The sequence below is a fragment of the Aulonocara stuartgranti genome, assembly GCF_965226115.1.
Source record: "Aulonocara stuartgranti genome assembly, chromosome: 12".
In the NCBI taxonomy this organism is placed as follows: domain Eukaryota; kingdom Metazoa; phylum Chordata; class Actinopteri; order Cichliformes; family Cichlidae; genus Aulonocara; species Aulonocara stuartgranti.
In genome coordinates this window covers 10188860-10212298 of record NC_138948.1, presented here as the reverse complement: position 1 = coordinate 10212298, position 23439 = coordinate 10188860, and the positions used below count along the sequence as shown (strand labels likewise).

The following is a 23439-nucleotide window of genomic DNA, read 5'->3' as shown; positions in this document are numbered from 1 at the left end:
TCAAAGCACACTGATCCACTGTGTATTTGGGAATTACTGTTTTACTGCCTGTTATAAGTGTTTTTCAGTTTTTCCTGAAGGAAAGATGGCAGTCCATCTTCCCACTTGGAGAACATGCACACATTAACTTTATTAGAAAAAAATACTGTTCATATAAGGAGTCCATAGGCCCAATAAACATCGACCCAATGTACAGTGTATTTCCTAGATAATATTTATAATTTATTAACAGACATAGCATCTGGTAGTTTCGATACCTTGTGTGTGGGAATGTAAGTCAGAATGAGTCTTGGATTTCCTACATGCCTTTCCTCAATTGCCGTTGGTGCTGCTGACTTCCTTTCTAAGAGGTCCTTTCTTTATTTTCCTCAATTTCTCTTTTTCAGTTGTAGGGTGACCATTTGAAATTGCTCGTCACACCTTCCCGCTTCTTATTCCACACACTCACATTTACAGTGTGAAAGACAGAATATCCCCCCCCCACGCCACACACACACACACACACACACACACACACACACACCACCCATAGACCACCCCCAAATCAATCCACTGCCCACCTGCAACCAGCAGCCCCCACACCTTTCACACAAGCAGGCAAAAACCCACAAACATGCACAGAAAAATAAATTCTCTGGCATGACTGTCACAAAATTTACATTCACAATTCCCAAAGTCCTCTTCCCATCATCTTATCCATCCTTCACTGAATCTTTCATTCACTCAATCTCGCCCTGTTTCTCTTACTCCTCAAGGAGAGGCTGGCTGTACAGAGTGAAGGAAATTGATAAGGAAATTGGAGAAGGGTGACTGTGTAAGTATAGTGAGAGTGGAACATGCTTTATGAACATGGAAGAGAATGGTGGCTAAGTTGTATTTCAGTTCAACTTTGACCAGTCATCTACTGAGAACTGCAGATACCATGATAACCACAGCTTTCACAACAGTCAAATACACCCAAATACACCATGTAGACTTCACACAGTAGTATGTATAGTAGTACCTTATTAGTATTTGGAAAATAATATTCCCTGTTGTAAAACTAACAGAAAAAATGTAATAAGGCTTGGTTATGTTATGATGATTAACCCACATATGACAGAATCAGTCTTTCTCCTGCTATCTATCTCTTTTCTAACCTGAAGGCCATTTTATAGCCGCTGTTGTCTTCCTCCCTGGTAGTGCAAACTAAAGGTGACAATACAACTGCTGGACCTGTTTTGGTGTTATTTCAGCTTGTTATGCACCTCTCAATTTCTGGCTAAGGTGATGCAGTCTCATTGAAAGCACTGTTGTCCGTTTTTGCTGCTATTTCAATGTAACTAAACAAAGGCTCAGAGAATTACAGATTGTACAAAGGGAGATGTTATGACAGCTTGAAAAGATGCAATTTTGTTTGTAGAAAACCTGGAAAAAAATCTCCACAATTTCTTTGCTTCTGATTTCGGCTACTTCTCCTCCTACACCAGAGCTGATGTGGAGGTTTTGTCTGAGTGGTGACACATACTTCATGGAAATATTGCAGAATATTGTTTGGCAAGTTCTCACCACTGACATAAATGCTATGATGACATCAGTGCATAAGACTTGACCAATGCAGTGACCATAAGTAGGCCATAAAACATTGTATTGGCTATTTCACAGCCATCTGATATCACGCCAAAGCTTAAAATGGACACGCATGCTGAAGTTTCAGTACCAGCAGGGGGAGATAATATATTTAAATCCAAGAAGTCGTTAGGGACCAAGGAACGTATGAAGTACATTCCAGGATTCTTAATCGCTAGAAACTAATAAATACAGTATATATATTTATATGTAAATGTGTTAGCAATGTCTGTTTAAATGCTTACCCGTGATTTTTTTTTAAATGTTGGCTTGATATAAAATATCTCCGTCTGTTGGTCCTGCAGTTTACTACAATGTCTGCATGCGTGTCCATTTCGCGCTCCAGAGAGGCAAAGTGTGAAATGGACAAGTTGGACCGACGTTTTGTCATGATACTGGATTGTTTACAGAAGTATCTGAGAAGTAGTCCCTGGAAAAAGCTTGGAAAAGGACAGATCCCTTCAAAAAAGTAAAGGCGATTGGTTGAACCTTCTGTTTATTTATGTAAACTAACTTTTTTTGTTACTGTGAATTGGCTGCATATCTTAAAGCCTGGCAAGATGAATTCTATTATAATCTTATACTATGGATCTTGTGAGAATGTCTATAAAAAGGGCTAATGACAAAGACAGAGGAACATGAAAACAAACTGAGGAGAGGAGAAAAGTGATGCTGGGAGGTATACAGGATTTAAAAAAAGTAAGCAAATAAAAAAGAAGCAGGCAGAAAGTGAAAGGGGGTTACTGGATCCAAGCAAGTTGGATGGAAGGGTAGGGAAAGGGATTAGTGGTGGTGGAAAGAGATAGTAGTCAGACCATACCTGGGGAAATGTGACTCCACTGATCCTATGACAGGGACATCAATCAACAGGTGGTGTGCATGGGTGTGTTTGAAAATTGTGGGGTAGACAAATTCAGCAAACACACCAACGGGCAAGGACAAACTGAAAGGTAACTTAATCACAATAAAAAAGAGGGTGGACTGAAGCAATAATTCAAGGCAGGAATATGACTCTATCCACGACCACCTTGTTCATGTAAAAAACAGTGTTTGGGGTAGCCTGCTACCTGTGGTAGGCTAATACTATGTGCAGATGTTGAGGGTGTGGGCACCTATGACCATCTTGAAGGAAAGATATCCAAACTGCAAAATACAAAAACATTTGATTGACCAACAACTAGAGATGGCACGATACCACTTTTTTATGTCCGATACCGATACCGATATCATAAATTTGGATATCTGCCGATACCGATATGAATCCGATATAGTGTTTTTTAATCAACAAAACTGTTTTTTAAAATATCTTGCTGCATTTTGCAAGTCTGCAAGTTCATACTCAAGTTTAAAACAACAACTACACTAAAGCTATTCTGTTATACCTGTATGCAAAAAAAAATATTTCATAGTTCAGCAATACTGATCAATCTAATAAACTTAAACCTACACCATCCTCCCTATTCTGGTATTTTAAAGAGTACTTAGCGTAAATATTAAGCAACCTAACTAATAGGGTTTCAACTCCCAGCAACAACAAAAATAAATAAATAAAAAATAGGGAACCACCCCTCACACTCCACCTCATGATGCTTAATCAACGTAATCAACCTTAATTTGATGCAGTGTGAAAAAAAATGCACAGAAATCAATTATTTTTCAAGAAATATTAAATAGATTCAACATCTTTCTTCAACAAAATTGCAGACTGCACAGATGGTACCTTCCCAAAGTAAAAAGTACTATAGCTTACTAGGGTATATATATATTAGACTTAATAGTCACTATGTACAGTAATTGACTTCTATTCATTTTACATCAAATTAAAACTTTGGGTGTCAGATAATTATTTATTAAAAGCTAGACATTTTAAATGAGAATAAGAAAGAAAAGTATGTTTTTGTGCCCCCTTTTCCCAGTTAATGCCCTATCGGCCCCCCTGGCTAAACTTTGCTAGATCCGCCCCTGCACAGTTACTAGCCGTCAGCTACGTAGAAAAAGATCCTGGTGTAGAAATTAATATTAAATAAATTCTAACAACAGCTTATCAAGCTTAAACGTGCTGCTGTTGTTCAGCCGCTGGTTTGCTCTTTCTGGCGCAAAGTGGACCAAAAACAAACGAGAGACAGACTCGCGACAGAAAAGCCGATCAGCTGATCATTAGCAGTTTCACGATTGAAGTAGCAGCAGGAGAGCGAGAGGCAGTCGCTTGTTAAGCTTAACGCAGGAATGCTTTACAAACATTCAGAGATGGACTTACACACTTGCTTTACTTCTCTCGGGGATAACTTTGTCGGAGATGAAATGCCAGGTTGCTAGCGAAGCTCCACATGCTATCCAGACCACCGACAGGTCCTGCATGCCACAGCTGCTCTATCACCTGATGCATACGTTCTGAGGTGAGTTACGGCGTGTTGCAAGTTTTGTGAGGTGCTTTCGTGATATTTAATGGATCGGATTACATTTTTTATTTTTCTCCGATATCCGATCCAGTAATGTAGGTCAGTATCGGACCGATACCGATACGTAATATCGGATCGGTCCATCTCTACCAACAACCCCACAATATTGTGTTTTAAAGGTGTTTGTTTCTATGGGTACACCTGCAAAAACAATCAGTACAACTACAAATGGACAAGTTAGGACAGCAGCCTGCACTTTTAAAAAAAATGAATGACTTTCAAAGTTATCACAATAGTTTAATTGATTATCTTTCCATTTAAACATTTGCATATAGCAATATTATTTTTTAAAAATAATATTGTGTATGCTGGCTAGTCTTTTTGAGTGATCTGGGACATCCATCCATCTTTCCTTCCTTCCTTTTCCACTTTTCTGGGGCTGGGTTGTGGTGGCAGTAGTCTAAGCTGAGAAGTCCAGACCTTGCTCTCCCTGGGCATCTCCTCCAGCTTGTCTGGGGGAACACCAAGGCGTTCCCAGGCCAGCCAAGAGATAGAATCTCTCCAGCATGTCCTGGATGGGCCTCCTACCGGTGGGACATACCTGGAACACCTCACCCAGGAGACACCCAAGAGGCATCCTTGTCAGATGTCCGAACCACCTCAACTGGCTCCTTTCGATGTAGAGGAGCAGGGTTAGGGGGCTCTACTCTGAGCCCCTCCTGGACGGCTGAACTCCTTTCCCTATCTCTAAGGGAGAAGCCAGCCACTCTTTGGAAAAAAACTCGCTTTTGCTTCTTGTATCTGTGATCTCAATCTTTTGGTCACTACCTAAAGCTACCCAAAGGGGTGTAGATCAACCGGTAAACTGTGAGCTTCGCTTTAACCCTCAGCTCTCGCTTCACCACAACAGACCTGTACAGCACCCACATCACTGCAGCCGCAGCACCAATCCGTCTGTTGATCTCCTGCTCCATTCTCCCCTCACTTGTGAACAAGACTCCGAGATACTAAATCTCCTCCTCTTGGGGCAGTAACTCATCCCTGACCCAGAGTGGGCACTCCACCCTTTACCAGCTGAGGACCATCGCCACAAACTTGGAGGTGCTGATTCAAATCTGGTACCTGACAGGATAAATTGCATCTACACCTCATCATCTATCCCTCTCACCAATCCCTGTCTTCTGACTGTTTCTTTTGCTCTGCACAAATCTTATCCGTAGAAATGCAGAAATGCATTGCTAAGATACTCCAATAGTTGCCAGAAAGTGAAAGTCACACCTAATGCATAAGTTCTATAGACTTAATCCTGTTTGACATATTATCACTAAACACTTTGCAGGTCAAAAAGACTCTCAGGCCATAAGAAAAGGAAGTCCACTCCAATAACTAAACTTGTCACATTAGGATAAATTCCAGCTTTTAACATTACTTGGGTCTGGCATTGAGCACATTTAGACATAGTTTAAACCACTCAAAATGAGAACTTCAAAAACAGAAAAATCATCTGTTGTATAAGTGTGAGGCAACTGACCTGAAATAATATCTTGTTTTTCTGCAGGACAAGCGACAAGAGTTTCGATGCCTAAACAAAACAGTAACTAAAAACAAAAGCCCTTTAAATCTAGTTCTATACTTAAAGAAAAGTAAATTAAAGTGCATGCTAGTAAAGCACATCAGAGATGCAAAAACCCAAGGGCAATTTATTGAAGTTAACTGACGATCCAAATTCCCAACTAGTAAAAGTTTTATTAGATCCTTTGGCTTTGGAGGGGTCTTTCTACAGCTTTTTACAACTAATACTACAGCCCTGTTTTATAATATATGGTTTGTCTTCCAGATCCAGTTCAGATAGTCAGAATTTCCTTAGGGATTATTAAAGTATTCTGATTCTGATGACATCATCAGAGATTATTTCTTGGCCATTGTTTCTCCACAGCCACAGAAGACCTTTTACAACTTTTCACATGTCGATCAGTTGTGCCTATGACAATTACAGCTACATTAACCATTACAACCAATGGAGTTCCCCTAGAAGATTAAAAGTATCATTAATACTAGCGATAAGAGATCACGCAGGACAGTATAAGGAGGGACAGACAGCAAGAGAAAAAGAGATAGAGAGACCACCAAAATAAACTCTATGCTCATGATGAATGGGCTGCTCAGAAATAGAAAACTCATCCCTCTCTCATCCCCTCCATCCTCGTTCTCCCTGTTATCTCTTCTCCTTAACCACTCTTTCCTTCCTTTCTTCCATAACTCACACCATCTCTATTTATCTCGCTGTATGTGTCTGCAGCTCTTTCAGTCTCCGTATTTCTTTCCGTCTCACTCTCTCAGATAGTGTGCCATCTGTGTGATCAATGGAGTTCATTCTTTTCAAAAAATTCTACCATGATAGATTTTCTTTCCCGTGTTGTGTCTGCACTGAATGAAGCAAAAGCAACCTGATGTTTTGATGCTTTTATCAAACACTTAAATTTGGACATTTGGTGGATTTTAACAATTCCAAAATATGTAACTGCTTTATTAGAAATATTAACGTTTTAATAAAATCACAACTACTTTGCTAGCCATGCCTAAAAATTTATAACGTATACTTTTTTGTTTAAGTCTAGAACAAAAAGAGACAAAAGCACACACACGATAACAACAATGGTAAGACTGGCAAAGAGGAACAGAAGATTGAGACCATAGAGGGAACTTGACAGAATTAGTTGGCTGATGACTGTCACACATGAATGGAAATTGCAAGTAACGGTAATTGGGTAGCATGGTTTTCTCCTGTGGTCACAAGACAAGAATCCTATCAGCTTTTCAATAGTATTTTAATTTTGCCACCAGAGAATACAAAGTACTACATCTACTACTACATCATACATTGTAACCCTAAGAGTTGTTACAGGATAGAAAATTGAAGCAATTAAATCAGGGAATTGCAGCATTGACGGATTTCACAAGTGATGCTGGCTGCATCACAGTGTATATCACATTCTGTGAAAATACCATCTTACCAGCTAACACTGTATGCTGTTTTGTGAACAACAAACCGCAGATTGCTAGTGACCTGAAAGAACTACTTAATATAAAAAAGAAAGAAAAAGGGGAAAAAAAGCCTCAAGGTCTGGGGACAGAAAAGAACTGAAAAGGGTGTAGAATGACCTAAGGGTGAAACGGAGGAAATGCAAAAACTCCTACAGGTGGAGGCTGGAGGGCAAACTTTAGCAGAACAACATGAAGGGTATGTGGAGTGGAATTAATAAAATCATTGGGTTCAAGTGGACAGAGAGACGAGCACGGGCATCCTGGAGAGAGCAAATGAGCTAAACAATATCTTCAGCAAGTTTAGTTCAAAGGCCTGTGCTGCCTCCTCCATCACACACACACTAAGTTCCACACAACCCCCCAATACCTTCCATTATTTACCTTTCTCTTTTGCTTACCCCCAAGAGATCTTACCCACATGTGATAAACCACCTCCTACTTGACTTTGACTTCTAGTGAGGTTGCAAGACATCTGGAGAAACTACATCAGGACAAGGGGCTCTAAGGGCCTGTGCTAGCTGTCTGTCTGTGATTCACATTTGCATCCTGTCTGCAACCTGAAGCAGGAGAAGATACCAGTGTTTTGGAAAACGTCATGTTAGAAACTGAGACCCCAGCGGTACAGTCACACTCATGAGAGTCATAAGCTCACAAGCAGGAAAAACTGTGATTGGAGAACATGTAAAGGGGCGACCAACCAACCACCAAAGTGACTCTGATAGTTCAAGATGGCAATAAAACAGCAATAGACTCAGAATGCTATCAGCTTGCAGTCAAATTGGGTCAAATTGGCAGGCAAAAAAATCAGTGTAATCACCAGGTAAACACCGATCTTTCTTAGTCACAAAGAGGTTGCCATCCTAGTTTTGCTGTAGTGTTACTGAACCATTAACAACTATTGACCAGGTGCCATCACATGACATCTGATTAAGGTGCTGGAGAGACTAGTTTGAGTTATTTTGAAATTGCAGGTGAAAACATCTCCAGTTAACAAATAGACCAAATCTGTAAATGGATGACACATTAATCTACATGCTGCAGAGAGCATGCTCCTATTTTGGTAGTACCAGCTGCTTTGTGAAGATCAGGTGCATTTAACACCATTCAGCCAGCTACTGAGCGAGAACCTACAGGAAATGGCAGTAAACACATCCGCCATCTCGTGGATTACAGAGTACCTGACAGACAGGCCATAGTATGCGAGGCAGTCCTCTTTCTGACTTGGTGATGTGCTCCACAGGAAGATGTGCTGTCTATTTGTGTTCACCTTTTTACACCTCAGACTGAGATGTAAGAGGTACTGAAGCGGACATCCTTCAATGTGTACAGCAATGTTGGCAATTTTCTACCAGTCAGTTATGGGGTACATAGCGTTATTTAGAATCATTCTTGTAGAATAAGTCAATGAATTTGTAAATGTGTGTTTTGAGTGGTCAGTAAGTAGAAGCCAGTCCAGTCCATTCCATAGTAAATCAGGAACAACATTTTAAAACAATTTGACACATTCTGCTTTGGCAGTGAATGGCAACCCTGAATCACATCAGATACATAAAGATGGATTATGCATCTCAAAATGTTTTCATATTAAAGTTCTCCCTCCATTTTTATGTATAACAATTTACTTTAATATACACTCTAGCCTTTTACTAAGCTGTCTAAACATTCATCATTCATCCACACAGTAACCGGCACTTTTTTAAACAAGGCTGACAATGAAAGATAGTCTTTGTGTGCATGTATGCCTGTGTGTGTTTATGTGTACACCTCTCTCTAATTAAATTTAAGAATCAGACTCAATATTTAACCAACACAATATCGGGCACTGCTGATAACATTGTCAAATCTTGGTATCTGTCCTTTTCACTCATACCCATCTGGCTTTTCTCTTGCTCTCTTTCTTTCTTTCTTTCTTTCTTTCTTTCTTTCTCGCTTTTCCTGCCCTACATGCTTCACTGTGTTTTGATTACTGGCTGAATTTGTGTCTTTGTACTTGGAAATAGAGCAGGATGGGCATTTTGAGAGGGGGAAGAAGGATCACAGATGGGCCTTGTCAAATCTCTGTACATCTGGCCTTCTCCCTGGCCAGTTTTCTACACAGAGAGACACAGAATGATCTATACTAATACTTCATGACCATTTTGTTAATCATGATCATGCATGCACAAAGATGAATAAGGGACAGGGATAGTTCTGAATGTCATATAAACACATACACATAGTTAACCATGCATGCCCATGAATGAAACACGCACACTCGAGTGCTCATAAATACACACACACACAAAGACAAACTGTGCAGCAGGACACAGTGGGTATGGACTCCTGTTGTGGTTTATGGTTGCCAAATAATGATGGCAGGGAATCAGGATCATGCCAGGTTTAAAGGTAGCCAATAGCATGTCAGTATAAGGATGACAGAGGGCCAACTCTGACTTGTTGTATAGCGCCACCAATTGATGGTGTGTCTCTTTCCACTGAAAGCCCTTTTTATAGCAATGCATCTTTAAAAAATATATAGATTTCCTGTATTTTGGCATTTATTTAATTTGTAACTCGGGTTTATTAAATTGCCCCCAAAGCTGTGTTTTTTGGGGTGCAAGGCTGCTACCAATCACATTGCAATCAAACATTGATCAGTGCAACAGTGCAAATAGGACAATATTACATTAATATGCAAAGGAACTTTTTTTCCCCCAATTTGTTTCTCATATTTTGATGATGTTAATGACTCCATCCAAGGGTCAACTTTTGTCTGCATGAAAACGCTCTGCATGCACGTATGTTTATCAGCTGTCCAAGGTCCCTTTCCTAGATTGGGACATATGCTTCATAGAGTCCTGTGGACACACACACACACACACACACACACACACACGACATACATGCAGCAATATGCACCTCAAAGGTACTCATAATGATAGAATAAGAATAAGGAAAAAGGAAACCTGGAGCTTACTAAGAAAATGTACTGATTATATGACCACATGACCTATCTGCCAGACATGATTATTTCGAGCTATATCAGAAAACCAACTGCAGGTACATTTCAAAGGAGCTTCTTTCCGCCAATGACTCTCAACCTCCAAGAATAATAGGTATCAAAATATGAAGTGCTTATCTCCATGCTGCAGCCATAAATCTGCATAATGTGGCATAATGTTGATCTCTAATACTACATGAAGTTTCATATCAAGTAATAAATATGACATCACCTTCATAGGTTATTTTTTATGGAATAAACCAAAGCACTGAAGATCAATGAAATAAGTATTTTTACATATTCTAAAAGCCTCTTACATTACACAGCCAACGACTCAAGACTGAATAGGTCAAATCTCCTGCATTGTTTGTAATATATTGAAGAAAAAGGTGTTGGGTAAGCAATAAAGTTCTATATTCGACAAAGTTTGCAGGGTTAGGGCAGTTTTCCGACTTTCTCCTTTCCATGTACGTTTGAAACAGTTCTGCCAGAAACCTCTGCTACTCTTCTGTACTCTCAAGAAATAAAGCATTTTACTGTACCTTTAGTGGTACTAAGGCGTATCTGTGGGTACGTACCATCTATGGTACTGCAAATGTACTCTCAACAAGAGTCTTAAGCCTAAAGAGACCCACCTTTAACCTCTGGTGATACCTAATGTATTGGTGCAAGATCTGACTTTTTTTTTTTGTTTTTGTTTTTTAAAAGGTAAAAAAAGAAACTGGGTACCCACTAATTTGTATGATATATTTAATTTTTATATTTTTGTATATTTAAGGACAGAATTTCTAGGTGAAGTCAAGTGGCAGAAGGCTTCCACTTGGGAATCTGCTTTTCACAGATGATGTGGTTCTGTTGGCTTCATCAGGTGGTGGCCTCCACCTTGCACTAGAGTGTTTTACAGCTGAGTGTGAAGCAGCAGGAAGGAGAATCAGCACCTCCAAGTCTGTGGCCATGGTCCTCAGCCTAAAACTTCAGGGTCAGGGATGAGTTATTGCCTCAAGTAGAAGAGATTAAGTATCTTGGGGCCTTATTCATGAGTGAGGGGATCATGGGAGTGGGACATCAACAGATGGATTGGTGCTGTGGCTGTGGTGACGCAGACACTGTACCAGTCCATCATAGATGTCAATCTTCTCACCTATGGTTAGTGACCGAAAGAAAGAGGTTATAAACTCATTTTCCCCCAAAAATGAGTTTTTTTGGAAGGGTGGTTGGTCTTTCCTTTAGAGAAAGGCCAACTGGGATAGATGTCCCAGTGGGAGGAGGCCCTGGGGCAGACACAGGGCATACTGAAGAGATTATATCTCTCAGTTGGCCTGTGAATGCATTGGCATCCCCCAGACAAGCTGGAGTAGGTGGCCGGGGAAAGGGAAGTCTGGGCTTCTCTGCTCATGTTGCTGCCCCCAAGACCCGGCAGCAGATAAGCAGAATAAAATGGATAGATATTTTAATTTTATGTTTTATTTTGTAAAATAAGCAAAGGAAAGTGGAGAAATTTGTGTTTGGCTGATTATTTTTATGTTGTAACAGTACCTCTTGGCAGTATACCATCAGACATTAGGTGCTTGGTGACAAGCACGCCACATTTGCCTGACTTGGTATTGTGCAAAATGAAGTTGCAGCATTATTTGGAGTGAGCCTTAGAATCATCTCCAAATTTAAGGGGATATACAGTAAACAGACTTTTCAGTAGTATAATATTCATTGCCAAGAAGCACTGTTACATCAACAAAATAATCAGTTTGCAGATTTTACTGCTTTGTTGCTTTACATTCCTTATGTTACTTTGCTAAGTTAATTTTATATATAATTATATCTATTTGTTTTTAATTTTATCCAGTCATCTACCTGACTTGCATATTAATAACAATTTCCAGTCTTACCCACTATTCAATCCACAATTAATTCCACATGCCTGAAGGGAGGAAACGCTGGAGGCACAGTGAGAAAACATGGCACCATCATCAGATGAAGAATAAAGAGAGTAACCAATAGAGGGTAGATTTTTAGGGACAGAACTTCAGTTTGAGATTGTACAGTAATACAAAGTCATAACCATTATGAATTTGAGAAAAAGTTATAGTTTTAGAATTATTTTTCTCTACAGATTTTAATTTGGTAGCAGCCATATTAAGCTTCACTCCAAAGCTTTAGTGATACAGAAAAGTATCCATCTGTTCTAAACTGACCTGATACAAGATTTTGTGGTGAAGTGTAATGTAAAGCATATTAGCATCTTCAATCAGTCAAATGCTTTGTCTGCTCATTTTTCCAGAAATGTTTCAGTTTTTGTCTTTATCATTTTTTTATTTTTCTCTTTTCTTGTGTTTAGTCATCTTCCTCTACTTCAGTCTTCTTCCCTTTATTCTATTGCTCTCTTACTGTTCTCTTTTCCCTCTGCTTGTCTCTCTCCCTTTAAACTGTTCCCTATGTGCCCACGCACCATAACCAAACCAGCCTGCTTATTCATGTTTCACTGAGGTATCACTTTATTTCTGTGCTATTATTTTTTCTGTGTAGTCGCCTCGGTATGACTTGCCCCAGACAGCGCTACGCTGTCCCACCCTCATTATATTTTCACACTTCGCTTCCCTAGGACACAAAATGCACACACATTTCCACACACACCAAATGCATTATGTGTGTCTTTTGTTTATGCCAGCTTGGGTTCAATGGAAATCCATCTGTGTGTGGGTTTTTTTTGTTTTTTTGTACGTGTGTATAGGGAAATGTAATAATTTATTCTTTTTTTGGTGTTTTTACCATAGTAGGTTGCCTTGTAGGTTATTCATTCATGATAGTTTCCACAGTATGCTTATTGTTATCATCAGGACCTGCCATCACTACAAAAACACTGCACTATAGGCATAAAACTTTCGTAAGTAGGTTCAAATTTTTTTTTTTAATTATCTTTTAAAAATGGATAAACATTAGTATATATTGATAGCAAATCAAACGTAACTTTTATTTTACATATATTGCTAACCTGCCAAAGCTTAGCTTAAACAGACAATAAAACACACTGCTGTCACCCTACTCAATCCTGCTAAATCCGAATTGATGGAAAGAAGGAGGCACCTTTCTTAAAGTGTGCAATATCCACTTTACACCAGAAATAAATAATAAGAATCACAGAATATAGTGAAATTAAAATATTTTGAAATACCCTGTACAGTATAAGCAAAACTATTTTAACATTTGGTGAAAAAGTTCTTTTGTAGTAAGCAGCTGGTAAGCAGGTGTTTACCAAAATAAGTTTCCAGGGCATTACGTGCATACATCTGAATCTCTGGCAACATTTATGGTACTGTAACCGAAGACCAAAGCTAGCTTAAAAAAAGAACCATTCTCTTCCTTGACTTTACTAAGCTGTAACATAATGAAATATTTATGGTGGGGGCATTTAGCTTCACAATTAAACAGGTTACAGTAAGTGATCAATTCTGTGCTTCAGTGCATTCCCAACAGTGCTTTCATCAGAATTCCTTGCCCTCTTTGGAACTGAGATACTGCATCAAAACCACAGTAATCTGAGGCTACAAACTCCCAATGTTTATGAAATGTCTGGCAAATATGCTGGAAGATGGATAAAAATTGAATGTAAATATATGGAAATAAACTGCAAAGGAGCAATATGTCATTTTTGATATATGCCTGTGTAAGGCCTTTAGAATAGGGATGAAAAACAGCGATGCATTAATGTAACCTGTGATGCTCAGTCTAACACTAATATATAAAACTGTGAGCTAATGTGTTCGCACATATTTTGCCTTGTAAAGAAACTATAGAGAAATACAGTGTATTTTGATCTGTGTTGGTGGTTTTTAACACGTATGATTTATTTAGAAAAGCTAATTGATGTGTGCATATGTTTATATCAGTATATGTAAAAATGAATAGATAACACAGCCCAGTCAGCCTTGCATTTAAATACTTGAATTTATGTTGGCAGATGATTAGCTGCTTTGGATTTCTGTAAAAACTGAGGCTGTAAACAGTAAACATTAGATATTTGTTTAATGAAAGGAGTGTTTTTATAATTCTAATGTTGTTAATTATTTTCTTTTCATTTTTCTTGTCTCCATCCTTTTTCTCTTATGCTTTTTTCTCCTTATTTCTCATTTTCCTCATTTATCACCCATCTCTCATCAGTGTCTGACAGCCCCTCAGTAGCAGCAGGCGGTGGACCAGGCGGAGGGCCGGACATCTCCCAGTCCCACTTCTCCTCCTCTCTTCCCACCTACCTCCCTGTCCAATGCCAACTAAGTGGTGCTGATTCCGCCTTCTTCCTGCGAGAAGCCAATCAGGAGGTTATGCGAAATGGCAGCCTATCATCACGGACTGAGCCATTCTTTCTCCACCAGCTAGAACCAGGCATTTCTGCCCCACACTCTCTGCCAAGTGTAAACTGCAGTTATGGAAATCTGAGCACTGAGCAGCCAATCCCTGTGGAATTGCTTCAAGGTCCACCACCACACCTGCTCCTTTCAACAAACCGTGTGACGTTGAACTGGAAGGTCAAAGGTCAGGTAGTTGTGCCTAAAGTGGGATCAACAAGGCCCTGGATACAGGTATTGTATTGTTTTATATTGTTTATATGTTTTTTCAAACATATACTGACTTAACTTTGAGGCTTCACATACAATACACTTACCCATTCAAGAATCAAGAAGCACTAGTTACATCATTTGGTAATTTATTTACCTGTATGTGCTTGCATTCAGCTTTATTTAATACTTAAAAATTGATTCAATTTATTATTCAATGAAAACAATGTAAATGCACCTGCTCTTAGAGACATGTTTTTTTTTTTATCCTGTTAAACCTGCTTCAAATTTTTTGGCCACTAGGGGTGGTAGGGAGTAAAGTTGAACTAGAAAGCATCTCAGCAAACACGTTTGCATATTTGGGTGAAAGGAAGGATATTAGTATTTATCATATTTATATCCATCTGATTGGAGAAGCTCCCATATTCAATTTCTGTCCTCTCTGTTATGGTTTCCTCAAATTCTGAAAGGAAACAGTACAGTTCTGTAGCAGCTAAATACTCCATTATGTTCATAGGCTAGTTGCCCATTTTTTGTGCCATACAGCAGGGAAATGTAAGAGCAGTAAGAGTAAGCCAAAACAATAAAGCTGTGGTTCAGAAAATTAAACCAATGAGCTGTAAAGCTAAGAGGCTGCAGAGTCAGGTGATAATTCTTTATCACTTTATCACCAGGAGAAATACCCTTTACACACAGTAATTTGGTCCAGTGCTTATACAACATAAAAACATTAAGTTGCCCAGCTTTAATGAATAGACGAATATCTGAGATCTGTAAATGACAGGGAAGAAAATGGTTTTATAAAACAGAGAGACAGATAACTTATAGTCTTTGATTGCGTCTTACTAGCTGTCGAGATTTTTCCATTATGACATTATAGGCTTTTGTTTCTTCTTCAGGTATTATTTTACCTGGTAGGGCGGCGTTGGGATGAGCCTGAACCACCTCCATCATCCCTCCTCCCATGCATCAGGGCCTTGGCCATCCGTGACACTAGTGAAGCAGCACCCTCGGCAGGCTGCCGACTCATGGGACCATCTGGTATCTGTGTTGTCCGTCTGGAGATTCCCCCAGCTTGGTTTACACCACCACAAGTGAGAAAGAGACCTCCTGAAGTGGCGCTACCATCAGTGGATGTGTATTACTCAATTATACCAGTGGAAGGTGCTGGTGAAGAGTGTCCCTCCACTGTTAATGAGCCATGGAAAGCTCCAAGTGCAAACCCTGGGCCACATGGTGGTCTGGCTATGGGCCTTGGGGGGCAGTGGAGCACCCTAGTGGATGAAGGTCTTCAAGACATGCTGAAAGTTGGTTCTGTTGCAATGAGCATGGGCCCTGTTTCTGCCAAAGGAGAAAGACTACAATTAGATGACAATGTGGAAGTTTTGGAGCCTCCCAGTCCTGTTCGGCTTGGCAGAACAGTGGCTTTTGCCATCTACATGAAGACAACTTCAAATACGGAACAGTTTACATTGAGGTGGGAATGCATACACTTTCACTTTATCGTCTGGCTTCGTTTTTATTTGTCATTCTGATATGCATTTCAGTTTCACTCTGGTTCTTTTTCTGTCATCTTCACTTATTTCTTTCCTTCCCATCCGCTCTCTCTCTTCTTTCAACACCGCCGCCTCCCGAGGTTGATGGCTGTCACCTTTGTGTACTCAGCCTCTTTCAGGAGCCAGCAATGCAAATAACAACTTCATGAATATTCATGTGTGAGCCAAGGAGGAAAGAAAACACTGAAAATGAAAAGCAGGAAAGGGAAAGGGTAACACTGAGGGACTTAAGGTTGGGAAGAGAGACAAGTATAATAAAAGGTAAAAAAAAAAGTCATGCAAGGTCAGCTACATTACGTTTGTTCTGACATAAGCAGCAGGATGTTTTCAGGTGGCTGTTTGTAGGGGGAATAAAATCTTTTCTGGTGACATAACGTTTATAACCCCTGATCTTGAGCTATTATGGAGATCTGCATTCAGTCTCTGCCTCATCATTTCACTGTCTTTAGGGATTTCAGGCTGACAAATGATAGATGTGCAAATTTATCATTCTATTTAATGTACATCCCAACACACATTGATGTGGCTTGCTGTAGTATTACCATAAAATTGTACTCCTACGAGGGTTAAAACAATTCAGGATATTTTGGGGAGCTTTGTGAACCATGTTATGACTCCCTTTGTCACATTAGGCCTGGCTTACTGTGTTTTAACATTTTCAAAGGATTTCATTTGATTTAGCTAGTGAAGGCTGGACAGCAAAAAGTACTTGGAACAGCTTTAGCTGATGCACATTTCCAAACGATGTGTTGCCTCAAGATATTTTCTGGTAAGTAAGGTGTCTTGAGCTGTTTCCACTCATGTATCAGGAGAATATCAGGATAGTCAAACATTTGTAGTTGTGTTTTCTCACATGTAACACATAGCAAGAGATAGTCAGCCTCAGAATCCTACAACTGGAAACAATCGGTTTGCTTTAGACAGGGCTGCTGCCTGAGTAGAGCTTTCAGGAGGCAACATGTGTGACATCCATTTACTCGTTGCAAATTCACTGGACAATTATCTGCTGTACTTTCACATGGTGCAATAATGTCTGCACGGCGTGGTTTGCACATTTGCATTTGTATGCAAAAATCCTCAGTTCAAAATCAGAACAAGACATAAACGTGCCCTCAGTGGGTCATAAGGTATCGTACTCTTAGTGTTAGTCCCAAGCTTCCAAAAAAGAATCTGTGTTAAATCAAAAATGTGGTTCCAGCTGCAGTGGAGAGTCTTGGGAGACGAGTGAACAGCCAGAAGAACCTTTATTCTTACATGTGTGCAGTTGGACATAACTCGGGCTTGGGAACTGCCATGTTTAAGACAGCCAGACTAACTGATTATATATATATATACTTCCAGCAGGTGATCTAACTTGATGCCTAATTCCTTTTTTTTTTGTACTGCACATTTGGACCATTTATGTTAAGTAAACTGATTTATGTAATCAAGGGACATATTTACTACCACAGACATTCAAAATTGAGATTGATATTAAGCAAGTCAAAATCCTTTTACCATCAATTTACACTTAATGTGATAGTTCATCTTTAACCGCCACCAAAGTTTATTGTTGTTTACTTACGCTATTAAGAGATATTTTGGAATGGTTGGCATACACAATTGAGTAATTTGCACCACATGAACAGTTGCAACAAGGCTAGCAGGGGAGTCGGTAAAACACTGGTTATACACATTCAGAGTCACCATAAGGAGGCAGGACACAGAGTTGTGTTACTGGGGTTTTATGCATTAACTAAGGGACATAAAAGCCCTGCCTAGTTGGCTCAACAATAACAGCTTGCAAAGCTGGTAATGACAGAACTGTTTATGAAACACTTTACTGTTACCGTCTGATTCTAGTCAAAATGAATGGTCAGCCCCCAAATATTATTTATTTTAACTAAATTAACTGGCAGTTGGTATTGGCAGTTTGGTGTCATGAAATGGCATCCCAAATCATTGTGCACCTTATTGTTATGCATTATCCATGCCATCAATATCCTAACCCTGAGATGCATGCTAACCCTAACCTTTTCACATGTCATTTGACAGCATCAAATGACACCAGATAAAGGTTATGGCTAAGGTAAAGACCAGGGTTAGGACCGATAGTTGAAGAGAGAGATAGAAAATCAGTGAAAAATGCATTAAGATCCATCCATCCATCCATTCGCTTCCGCTTATCCTTTTCAGGGTTGTGGGGGGCGCTGGAGCCTATCCCAGCTGTCATAGGGCGAGAGGTGGGGTACACCCTGGACAGGTCGCCAGTCTGTCGCAGGGCCAACACACAGGGACAGACAACCATTCACACTCACATTCACTCGCACATTCGGATTGGATTATCCAATTAACCTATCCCCACATTAAGATGACAAGTGAAATATAGTCGCATGCTAATCATATGCATTGTTAGTTTAACTAAGCATTTTAAAAATACAAAAATACAGTTTCTGAGGTTATTTTATGATGAAAAGATGTTATAGATCAGTGTTCTTATATCTTCAAACAAATCAATACATTTAGAATTAATAGATTAAAAATACATAACCACCTGCACCAGTTTGTGGAAGCTATCCTGTTGCTTTTTGAATAAAGCTTTCTGCCCAATTGTGTTTTATGTATGTGACTAAAGACTGGCCACTTACGTAGTGCATCAAATGCAAAGTAGACAAGAACTCGTAGGTTTACTTGCTTACATTGACAGGTAAACAGAGAAGTGACAGCCTACACTCACCACAGATGAACAGCAGTCAGAGTTGTTTCACTTACATTTAGATTATGCACTTGAATTTGATGTGAGAAAACAGAATTCAGTTGACTACAGTCTGCAATCTAGTGGTGAGATTTTACACACTCTACCTTTAACACTATAATCTAAGTCAGTTTGACACATGTTCCTTACAGATACAACTATATCTAAAGTTGTGCATTTCTTTGCACAGCAAATGTGAAGTTGATCTCAGGACACAGAAGGAAACAAGAGGCGGCCAGAGTGCAATGCCACTTGTCTTGCTACCTGCTGACAAACAGACACAGACACAGAGGGAAATAAATATTCCACCAACATCCAGTGTTATTTCTCTCTGCCATGAATACACGCATACATCATATGAACATTCATGCATACTGATGATGTTTGTTTTATGTGTGTGCATTAAGTGTGTATTGAAGCACACACCCAAACACAAAAAACACAAACTTACCTGTTGAAGTGATGAGATGTGATGTTTTGGTTCCCCCTACAGACACTTTATCTCTGCCTTCATCGTGGAACACCATTGTTGTGTGTATGTTTATGCATTGTCTTGTGGGTATGCAGTTGTGCCTGGTACTGCTATGGAAAGAAAGTGTATGGAATAAAAATCATCCTTTCCTGTTATTTATTGTGGCTATCTCGAATTATGCTTTGTTTCTGCTTCCGTTCAGTGTTTTTTCTCTCCTAGGTTTGTCCACTCATTTTTCCACGTTTGAAAAACGTCCAACTTCTATTTTACATATTGCACTTATCTCCTATCTTTATGTCTCAGTTGAGAAATGTGCCTGTTTATATGTGTGTGTGTGTGTGTCCTACTTGCAAGTCTTGCCCTTTGCCCAAGCAAACAGTTCAATGGATAATCTCCCATGTTAGACGCAGAGTCAGACATGTAATAAGGCTTAAGTGGATTTCATTCCTGTGCGTGAGCGTGAGCGGGTGTGTGAGTATGTATGTGTACGACACATAATAAGCCTTAAGTGTGCTGCATTACGCTGAGGTGATGTGATTATGATAAACTGCTGAAGAGATGGAGGGACACGGAGAGAAAAGGAGTGAGAGAGACATACAAGAGTGAGAAATATTAGAAAATGGAAGAAATGAAAAAGAAAATTATTAGAAAAGTCTTAAGAGAAATGGGTAAGAAGGTAAAGCATTTCACTTGCCTTTCTTCTTCGTACTTCTGAAAAATTAACTAAGAATACGATGGAAGGACCAGTGACAAGAGGCAGCATGTGTTAACTAAATTGGACTGGGCATCCTTCCTGTATCAACTGGCCTTGAGCTTGTAGTCTCACATAACCATACATGATTCTGTCAGTTTGGGAAGAAACTACATGTCTACAGACAATGAGCTCAAACTGTCTAAAAGTGTGGTACTGATTAAGTTACACTGCCAAGTTTTCCTCCTCCAGTTCTTTTTTCCAGTCATAGCTTTTACTCTGGTCATTTTAAATGTTTCATTTTTCTACTACTTTGACTACATTTAAACAAAGTTAAAGGTTTCACCAGATACATCTCTGTTATCACTCAACTTCTCTTTGAACATCCAATGTGGTTTTAAAATAGATAGCTCTCGGTGTGTAATGTTGTTACTACCATGCTGCTTTGAGTTCGTTAATATCCTTTTATGGACTAAGAAGAAAATTAGAAGTAAAAATCTATCCATCCATCCATTTTCTTCCACTTATCCAATTCAGGTTCACCAGGGGGCTGGAACCCAGTTGGCCCTTGCTCATATTTTAAACATAACTAGCAGCCACTTTCTCATCATTCAATTTTCAAGTAGTCAGTTTTTTTTAATATTAGTTTTTTTTTTCAAAATATAAAAAATACTGTTGTGTAGAAACAGACATTTGACAAATGTTTTTCTCAAACTCCCCTTCACAGAGCAACTGTCTGCTCATTAACCATGTGACTGAGTGAAACGAAACATCATCAATTAACAGAACAGACATGCTAGATGAATTTCTAATTAGTTTTTGACACGCGCAAGCTTGGGCTTTTATAAACAATCAAAGAACTCTGTGATAATGGGTCAAGCATAAATTGACTCTTGGACTCTTTGTGCCTTAGCCTGTATTTCTGAAAGGCAAAGAGGAGAACATGGGGAGGAGAAAACACCTGAGAAAAGAAGCCAGTCTTTTTTTGTGCTCATTGTGTTATTCTTTTTACAAATTTGAGATGGGTTGTTTGTCATAAGTTTTTTTTCTCTATCTTGTTATGTCACTATTTTTCACTTCCATCTTATTAGCTGCACATTCATTTAGGTAACTCATCTTCAATGCTGTGCTCGCTGACGGGTTTCATTTCTTTACTCTGGGCTTTTTACCTCTTTCTTCCAGCATGCTTTTTGTTAAATGGCACATCCTTAAAATGACACAATGAGGAGACTAAGGTCATATGTATCAGATCAGAAAAAAGAGAGTGTTATGTAGACAGCAGAGGTGAACATTGTCTGTTTTTGATCACGCAATCTGTGCTATGGTGTTTCTAGGTGTTTTTCCAGTGTCTACTGGTCTTCAAGTGTGTTTCAAGTTGGTCTTTTGTTTTCATTTCCTTTACTACATCAGTGTCTTCAGTTAAAGTGGCTGTTACTTACTTAGACTTCCAGTCTATTTTCTTCCCATGAGTGAGAAGGACTTATCCAAATGTCTGTAAAAAATTATTTCTGTAAACAGCACTGTAAAAAGTTTGGATAATGGTTGGCCTTGTATGCTATGTTTTTTCAAGGGTAGTCCCATGTTACAAACCTATTTTCCCCAGTTTCTGTGACGCCAAGTTCCATCCTCCTCTGTGCCAGCACCAGAACACATTGTTCTATGTTCTTTGTTAGAGGTTGCTCAACTTTAAAATATAATTATAGGTTGTGATAAAAGCTTGCACATTCTATCTGGCCATTTCCTCGGGATGGATGCTCTTTCACAGCCTTGTTTCTGCTGTTTCTTTTGCCTTGTGCATAAAGGCAATTAGAGTTATTGGACAAACTCTTGAACCAACCCAGAGTATATTTTGTTAATCTAAGCTATTGTTGCAGTCTCTACGATATGGTTTGCACCCTTAAGTAACAAATGATACAAATCAAGAACTTACTTTTTAATTGATTAAATCTGAGATCAGCAGAACAGAAAATTGCTCAAATAAAAAATAAAATCAAACCAGGCAAATTAGTTAGAATCTCTTAGCTCACTAATCAGTGACAGCATTGCCTGTAACTTCAAAAGGCGGAAAATCAGGGCAAAACTTGATGATGAATTCATGTTCGGCGCAGCTCCAATTCAGTCAGCATTCAACGAAAAGTATTTAATATCGTCTAAATCTGTAGAAACCCTTGTCATAGCATTTTGATGCTTTGAATCAATGATTAGTTGAGCATTTCAGCATTTTTCATCAGTGGGAATGTTGACAGGCTGAGGGTCAAAGTGATTAGTATCTCCCTCATTAAAAAGCTGTCATCTTGAACTGTGCTATCGTTGTTTGGTTAGCTAATTAGTGAGATGATTACTGATGAGGGGATAAATGCCTTGTGTGCGCGCGCGTGTGTGAAATGTAGATAGACAGCGATAGATTACTGAAAGGGAAAGAAGTTTTCTTTCTGCTTCTGTTGTCTGTATATTGTTTATTTTATCTTAATCCATAGACCAATTCAAAGGTGTGCTTTTCTGGAAATTGGAAAGGAAGTATCCTGACTACTTTTACTTAAAAGTGAAAAAGGTAACAATGAAAGTCTGATCTAGAAACATTTCAGTTTTTTTCACACTGTTAGCCACACTTTGGTCTTATTTTGAAAGTTCAACCAGCTTGAAATTAATTTAGTTGCTTCTCACAAAACAATCCTAGTCCTGTGGTTGGACGTACTCCAGCTCCACTGTCTTGTGCAACAGCTGCGAATCAAGCAAGCATTCACTTGGTTTAATTGTTCAGGTGAAGAAATGTTCAAGTAAGCGATCTGGAACTCAGTATGGACGATGGGGTTTTTTCAAGTCGTAATTATAATCCAGAATACAATGTGTAAAATGTACACATTTTTTAAACCTGTAGTATGCTCACCAATTACAGCAGTGCTGAAACTGACACTTAAAGCTGCAACATCAACCCACACATCCTAAACAAACGTCAGGTTTAAGCAGCTTTCAAGAAAAACAAAATCCTTTTTTCAATGACTCAAAATATCTTATAATGGCTGCAAATCTGATTTTAAGAAGATAAATGTTCTCTTCCTTTGTGCTAAGTTTGAGACAAGTATGCAGCTTAACTGGACCTTAAGGGTCATATATTATATGTAATATCTAGTGCCAAAGAAAACAAGCATTGCTTCTTCACTGTCATCACTTTTCTTTCAGCCCTGCTATACTGACATTGAATAAGGTTTGGACATAATAAGGAAATCTGTTATGTCTGACGGACATAAAGCTGTCACTTTAGTGGCTTGAGAAAACCAACATGCACTATATTTCATCTTTGCATAAATCTTATCTATTTTTATTGTGTATGTTTTTATATTTTTTCCTGTTTCCTAGTTTACTTGCTGGTTTAATTATTTTCCCATTTGTTGTTTCTGTGTGTG

At 39.0% G+C, this 23439-nt stretch overlaps 1 protein-coding gene across 1 annotated transcript in view; it reads left to right on the top strand.

Moving 5' to 3' along the window:
• Positions 1-23439, top strand: part of LOC309719019 (transmembrane protein 132C) — a 305935-nt gene that overhangs the window by 90877 nt on the left and 191619 nt on the right. The window contains exons 2-3 of the mRNA XM_082554778.1: positions 14188-14606; positions 15482-16059. Of these exons, the coding sequence (XP_082410904.1) occupies positions 14188-14606; positions 15482-16059 (997 nt within the window). The remainder of the gene's footprint in view (positions 1-14187; positions 14607-15481; positions 16060-23439) is intronic.